This window comes from Pogona vitticeps, chromosome 8 (genome assembly GCF_051106095.1).
Source record: "Pogona vitticeps strain Pit_001003342236 chromosome 8, PviZW2.1, whole genome shotgun sequence".
Taxonomy (NCBI): domain Eukaryota; kingdom Metazoa; phylum Chordata; class Lepidosauria; order Squamata; family Agamidae; genus Pogona; species Pogona vitticeps.
This window is the reverse complement of record NC_135790.1, coordinates 1,889,448-1,897,087: the sequence shown is the minus strand read 5'-3', so window position 1 is coordinate 1,897,087 and position 7,640 is coordinate 1,889,448. Positions and strand designations below refer to the sequence as shown.

Here is a 7,640-nt window from a genome sequence, read left to right as displayed (position 1 = left end):
AAATAAGATGAAAGGACAATAATCTCACATATTACCAGGATGTCACATGAAGAGCACGTCTCATCTGCTAAATGCATTTGAGAGAGAGAGAGCATTCTTCAAAAAACTGCAATTAAATATCCATTCGTACCTAATAGGAGTTGGCTCATCATCTTTATGAAACTGCACAGTCAAAAAAACATTGAAAGACAACCCCCCATTAGGTAACTAAAATACTCCTTCATGCCATTAAACTAACTGCTCCTCTGGGGATGGATTCTAATTAAAACTTCATGCCAGTCCTGGAAATTTTTCTCTGCAATGATGTGAATAGACAGAGGGGGGGGGGGTTCATTTCAGCTTTTGTTTTGCATCGTGCCGTTTGGGTTCTGGTTTACGCACTTTATTTTTATGCCGTTTATTGTTTTCTCTGTGTTTGATCATTTAATGTTGTACCCTTGACGGATCATGAAAGGGGAAATAAATGAAATCTAGTGGGCACAAGCCATCTTGTGGTGAAGTCCATCCTGGGATTTAGCAGATCTCCCTTTCTAGAAATTCCTAGGTGGACCAAAGATCACCCCCATCCTCATAGGTCTTCCTGTTTTGGACAATGGACACATCTCCTGTATTTTCTGCCCTGCGGTTTATACCCTTGAAATGTTTACTCCATTGAGCAGAGACCTTACAGACTGGTCCCATCTCAAGTTTGCTGGGTAAAAACATCTAATAGTACTCTCTCTCGCTCTTTGACAACTGTGCCTAGATTATGGCATTTTTTGTCCAATGGACATCTGGTGATCTACCATGATGCTCATATACAGTTCAAAGTTGTTTGTTTGATGAAGGAGCCTTTCTATCGGGCTTTACTCCAAATAAAACTGGTCTGGCTTGACTCTTTTGTGGTTTCCTATTAATTCCTAGTCATTCCCCCTTCTCTCTTGTGGTTGCCTTCTAGAGTTCTTTTATTTCTGTTTTAAAGAGCTTAGAGTCCTTGGGAGACACATTGGATGTTTTTCAATAGGGCAATAGAACATGCATAACTCAATAAATGAATAATCTAGTATTTACTGCCACTGGACCTCTGCAGTTAACGTGTGTATTCATCGCTCAGTTTTTGAACGGATACTCCAGCAACTGGCAAGCAACCTGTGAATTTGCAGTGGATATTTTCACCACATCTGAGAGATGTTAAGAAATCCCAATCCAACCCAAATGTTCAGTTGGGTGTCAAAAAAATCAAGTTAACTAATGATGAAGAGTTCCTTCCTCTGTATTATTTTCACTCTGTTGACATGAACTGTGTGGGGCAATGATAAATTTGGAAGGATCTTCTCATACCACCGCCCGCTGTTGTAATCAGATGTCTTTCAACAGTAGAGGAATTCTTCCTTCTAATGATGGACTATCTGTAATGTATAATTTGACACTGAATCCCTCACTATGTCCTATAACTTCCATAGCAGAGAAATCAACATGAAGGGTATGCCAAATGAAATTAAATCAGCCCTTGTCAATCTAGCGCCCACCAGATGTGTCACACTGCATTGCCCACCAGAGGCCATGCTTGGTGGAGATGGGGGATGCTGTTAAGGAATGAAAAATGTCAAGAAATTAGAGAGCTCTCTTTCACTGTGTTCATTTCTCAGCAGTCTTGGCTGGGAGGTTTTTGCTGCTGGCCATCCAGTGCTGATTTCTTTGGCTGGTTCTCTCTCATGCAAGAGAGAGCTTTGGCACTCTAGCTTCAGTGCCAACACTGGTGATGTGCCCACCCAGACTGCTTCTCCACCCAGCCTGCTTCTCCACATCGTTAGACAGCATGAGAAAACATAATTCAGGAATGGGGGACATTAAAGGCGACGGCTGCCATCTCAGCAACCATCACCTACTAAAGGGGACCAGCATGTCCCTTGATACTTCAGCTGAGAAGCAAAATGGAGGCCAACATGAGATGGATCAGATGCAGCTGGGAAAGAGATACATGGAGCACGCCCTTTATGGGGAAACTCTCTCTGCAAAGTAGCCCCTGAGTTAGCTGGGTTATTGAAGGGTCAAACTGAAGGAGGACGAGAGAACTGACTGCTACTCTAACCCCAAAACGAGCAATTGTTTATTCCATACCTAAAGTCTTCCCACTGTACATTTCACTATCTACAGGGAGGTGGTAACTCACTGGTTTAGTTCTCTGGCTGCAGAGGTAGAGGTTGGGGGGTTCGATTTCCCCCTGGGCTTTCTTGACAACGGCTGGACTTGATGATCTATAGGGTCCCTTCTAGCTCTGCAGTTGTAAGAAGATTATGATGATTAAAGAGAGCAAATCCACACTGTAACATTGCCTAGAATCTCACTGCAGAGCCAGTGGCTGGGGGGTTCAATTCCCCACCATGCATCCTTGACAGAGGCTGGACTTGATGACCGATAGGGTCCCTTCCACCTTGGCACTTCTAAAATTAAAACAGTAAAGCCAGAGATCCTTAAATGTGCCTACTCCTATTCATGGGTTCTTTCCCCCCTCCCCTTAATGGAGGTCTTTCTAATACCTAGTAATAAAGCAGAAGGTTCAAGAGCTCAAGACCATGAGATACGTCAACCAGGACTACCTCAAACCTGGAATGCTAGCTGGGCCTTACTGGGCTTCAGACTTCCCGGCCAGCTGGAAAGCTAATGAACAAATTACTGCATTCATCCTCCCAGCACCCTTATTTGCACAATGAGTGTTTGTTTGTTTTTCAAAGCTTACAACATTGTCACAAGGCTACTCTGTGTGAAGGAGCTTACAACTCCAGTTTCAACCATGGAGAAAGCAAACTGAGGGGAGGATGGGTGGAAGAGAAGTCGAAGAAGATCAGTTTTAAGCTGAAAAGTTGTTAAAGAAGAGGCTGAACCAACAGCTTCCTGGAAAACAAGGGGGTTTTGAAGAATGATTTTTTTTTTTTTAAGGGAGTGATGATACCCGGGAGTCTTCTGCGAGGGCACAACTGGTGGGTAAAGCGAAGAAGAAATGGCAAATTATTGTGGAGGCATTTGGGGACGAAGACAGCATGTCGAGGTTAACAGAATATGACAGGAAAGAAGAGCAGAAGAAGATGGACCTTGATCTATTGAAGCTGGGTTATTACAAGGTGAATAACAATTGCCCTTCAAAGAGGCACCCTCCAAATTATTAAGAGTAATAGCCAATTTCTCAAAAATGTCAGGAGGCGCAGAGTTTGAGCAGACTTTTTTGAGGGGATGAAAAAACGTTTCCAGTTCAGCCGCTCTTCTTTGGCCTTCCGTTAAGTGCGAGGCTCTTTTTAATTAGTAATTTCCTTTAATATCCTCTTAGCTTTCGGAAAGCGCTCTTAACCGCCTCGAGCCTTAAAGCGATTAGGTGATTTTACAGGGCTCCTCTGAAAAGAATCCCCCAGCGATCAAAAAAAAAAAAAAAAAAAACCCCTTGAGAGCATTCTCCCAGATTTCAAGAAACTGAGCCGAAATCTTTGACAGATTACAGCTTACTTGGTCCCACCAGAGGCAACAGCTGTTGGGTGTAAATGTCCCGGTGGGAGGCATGAAAGGGAAAGAGCACAGAAAAGAAATACATGAAACATGTTGCAGAGACTTTTTTTTTTAACTTGCTTTCCTAGAGGGTTTCAGACTTGGGGCCGATAAATGTTTGGCAGTTACAGAAGCCGCTTGTATAACCCTCCTCTGACCTTCGGCCAAGCATGGTTCGGTGGGTTTGAAATATTATGTAAAAAATCTGGCAGATCCAGTGGTGTCCAACCTTGGCCCTCCAGATGTTCTTGGACTACAACTTCCAGAAGCCTTCATCACCGCCTCTGCTGGCCAGGATTTCTGGGAGTTGAAGTCCAAGAACATCTGGAGGCTCAAGGTTGGGGACCACTGCTAGTCAGATGGAAAACCGGATGAAGATAGGTAAGCATCTGATTTTCTCCATCCGAGTTTATTTCCAGCTTTGGGGCTCTAAATTCTAAGATCTTACTGGTAAGCTGTCGTGTTAGCACTCAGCTAATCTGCCTTCCATCTTTTCTGCAGTCCATTATGGACTGCTTTGTAGCACTTACCTACCTTGTGCGGAGAAAGGATCTCCCTGCCATGATGCAGATGATGGTTAGACTATCCTTGCCTTTTTGCTCCGCCTTTCCCTGCTTCATATGAGTGTGTCCATGCATTTGTGGCCAGGGATAGGAGAAAGGAATATAGGAATGGACCGGTGAAAACAGCAACCAATGCATGCAGATCTGGAGCTAATGCCCCCACTTTTCCCACATAAAGTGAGTAGGAAAATAGCATCCCTGTGTGGCAAGATAAAGCAACAGGGCGGGGTGGGGGGACAAAGAAAAAAATAACACCACAAAGCAGAGAAAAACCTCATCCAACCAAACTTTTTGTTTCTATTTTTTTCCCCTCCCCATATATTACTTTATTTGACTTTACTCGTCAATCTGCTCTTTGGCAAAGGCTCAGGGCACATATAACATTTTAAGAACACTGATAGAAACAGAACAAAGTTATCTGAGAGATGTCCTGCATTAGCCTTGCCAGTTTAACTCTGGCTCAAGGAATCTCCGCTCACACAAGATCCTCGTTGTCAGCCACACACGTGGCAGAAAGTGGCACCACCTGACATGTGACATTTCAGAAGGCCAGCGGACAGGCCTTTTTTTCAATGCCTCCTCATGTTAGAAAAAAAAAAAACAAAGCAAAGGAAACAAGATTGTTGGCAAGGCATTCTTGGCCCTCCTTTGCTGTGCCAGCTTTTAATTCTTCCAGGATCTTAGCTGTTAATGTGCCACCTTCCGGAACCACCTCCGTGCCAGAACACAGCTATAAGGAACTCTGGAGAGCGACTTCTGCGGTTAGCGAGCCGTTGTCTCCTTAATCCTTGGAGTTCTTTTCTCTCTCAACCAAGAGAATGGGAGGGAGGCACATAAGGGGTATCGCAGGCTAGCCTTGCTTTTAAGGGTTCAGTCCTGTTGAAAATCAGGGGGTAGAACTCAACTTGCCTTCTTAATGCACTTGCTTGCATGGGGGCAGGAGAGAACAAATAGGTTCCCCAGACTGTCCTTTGACCTGCCTCGAACTTTGCTAACCATCCTTAGAAGCCTAGGTGTTTAAGGCTGATGAAAACTCTCTTCCTTACCTCCTCTTCCAGGCTCTCTGGACCTCCCTCTTTGAAGCCAGCGTAGCTTCTTAGATCTTGCTTTGGCCTTGGTTGGCCAACACAAAGACTCTCTATCCTCTTTCAGGTCACAGTGTCTTTCTCAGAATAAAAAGTGGGTTCCTTCTTTTCTTAACCAAGTCTCACTCCATGATGATTGCTTTCCAGAGCAAAATATGGTCCTCCAGGGACCTTGCTCTTTCAGAAGGCCAGCATCCCTGCCCACCACCAGGTAGGCTCACCTTGGGCTGTATCATCTTCAGCATCTCCATAGGAAGGGGAGAGCTAGCTAGTACAGGGTGGGAAAGACACACTGCTAGCCATTTCTCTAGAAATCCACTCCCATCAAAGCTGACTGTTGGCTAGGTGAAATGACTGTCTAAATTGAGTGCATGGAGGCCTTTATGAACTGGGTACATGGAGCTGATGTGAGTTATTCCTAAGGTGGAGAGCTCCTCACCTTCCAGCTCCGTCAGGGCTTTTAACACACACCCCCCATTCCACGTTCCACCATGAAAGCAGAAAATCCCTCTAAAGTCTCTGCAGTGAAATTTCGGGGACATTCTCTCGTGACGCCGGAAGGAGTGCCGACCAAATATTTCCACCTGGTGATCAGAGCTTCTCAGGCCGAGCCACCCTGAGCAGAAGCCTCAAAGCTTCAGAAATTAATGACATCCTTAATTTCAGAAGCAGCTACAATAAAATGACTCCATTTGAACAGAGCTGGCGAATGGGAGAGGGTGAAATGTGGGTCAAAAATGAGCCTCCAGAATCATATTCTATTCAACCACAACTGCTATCCTTAGCACATCCTCATTTATCCTTATCCCACCCCGTTTTTTTCTCCTCAGAAGCATCTGCCTGACAAATGAAAACAGGTATGAGAATTTTGAGGGCTCTTTTGGCAAGGCTGCAGAGAAAGCAGCCGGCGCTGTGAGAGGACAGGCAGACGTATTCTATCTGGTTTCCATCAACAGATGCACTTCTGTTTGAATAGTTGAGCAAAAGCAAAACCGATGCTTGGAGAGTAACGATGAGTGGGCAAAACATTTTTTTTTTAGTCCAAGAGAAGTCTTTCCAGTAAGCTCTGAGTATGGTGGAGACATTGTGGGTGAGGGAACAGCCTTGGGAATACCTGGATATTTGCAAGGGTGATTCCTGAAACCAAAAACAAATGATTAGCAATTGTGTTCCGAAATATGGGATATCTCTGTCTCTGGGATTCTAGCTGGAAATGTTGCAACGTGTGGTTGACATGGTCACTACTAATTTACAGGTTGACAGTCCCCATTTTGACAGGTTTAGAGCAAAGCAATCCATCAATCTTATATTTCTCTTGTATTTCTCTTAGCTGACAACCTTTCTCTCCCCCACCCGCACCCACAACATACTGGCAGATTGACTCCTGGTGGTCAAATACAACGTCTTTCTAATTTTTGAAGAACATTACCAGGAGAACTAGAGGTTGACAAAAATCCCTTGGTGGCCCTGATACTCCCACACAAGCAAAGTCGCTCAGTTATTTTAGGTTCAAACTATTTGATGCACTCGGCACGTTTCTAAAGGCAGTGCTCCCTCGAGTGGTGAAAGAGGCCTGTTTGCCACACACATTTGCTTTCTTCACTTCCATATATTGCATCTAGCATGCGTCGTTTTTCTGACTGGTCACTGAAAGTTAAGCACAAACTAACTTTCCATTTCTGTTTCAGCAGCTGAATTAATTGTTAGGACTATATGCTTCCCTTAATGTCTAATTTGACCCTTACAGTTTTTGAGCTACTGTGGCAGGTTTGCCGATCCCCTGAGAGAAAGGGGAAAAAACCATTAAGTTTTGATGGACCAAGAATCCTACCTGACTGGGGAATGCTTGTCCCTCTCACCTGGAGATCTTGAGGCCAGGAGTTCCTACAGCCGCAGAGACGTTACACGTGGAATGTGGAATGGGTAGGTTTCTTCTGATCCTGTAGAACTGTACATCATGGCAAAGGAGAAAGCAATGAGAAGAGCCACATTAGAAGGTGGGTTCCATCACTTGTAAAGCCCCACCGCTCTTTTTTACAAGGGGGGTGTGTGTCTCTGTGGCTAAGCCAGGCTTCTTTATATTCTGAATGATACTGCTGATTCTGAAGGATGCTGCGGTTCCCTGTCAGGAGGATGCTGGTTTTTAAAAGTAATAGCTTGTGTAAATGTTACCAGCATGAGTCACATAGTACAGTCATGTAGCTGGCTATGCATTTTTATGTTTGTGGGGGTTGGAAAAGTATACACAAATGAAATTTCTACTCGTCATGAAACCTTGGGGCTCTACAGCTAGAGTCCAGCACACCCCGTGGATTATCTGTGGGACGGCTTTGTCCACTCAGGGCCTTTGTGAGATGAAAGGGTGATTCCTCATCTGGAAGCAGTGCTCCCATATGAGGGAAATACTGCCTGTTTGTTCTAAAACAAGCTAGTCTGCAATTGGCAACTTAGCTTGGTTTTATATTGTACTTGGTCC

The 7,640-nt window shown here is 44.5% G+C and overlaps 1 protein-coding gene across 2 annotated transcripts in view; it reads right to left on the bottom strand.

Moving 5' to 3' along the window:
- Window positions 1-414: 414 nt before the first annotated feature.
- PROM2 (prominin 2) overlaps window positions 415-7,640 on the bottom strand; it is a 32,659-nt gene continuing 25,433 nt past the window's right edge. The window contains exons 23-24 of one of the 2 annotated variants that reach the window (XR_012080812.2): window positions 6,996-7,112; window positions 415-6,301 (exon numbers count right to left, since the gene is read on the bottom strand). Coding sequence is in view for 1 of the 2 variants with exons in the window: in XM_020780179.3 (XP_020635838.3) it covers window positions 7,049-7,112 (64 nt within the window). In the remaining variant the exon portion in view is untranslated. The remainder of the gene's footprint in view (window positions 6,302-6,995; window positions 7,113-7,640) is intronic. The other variant, XM_020780179.3, reaches the window with a different exon arrangement.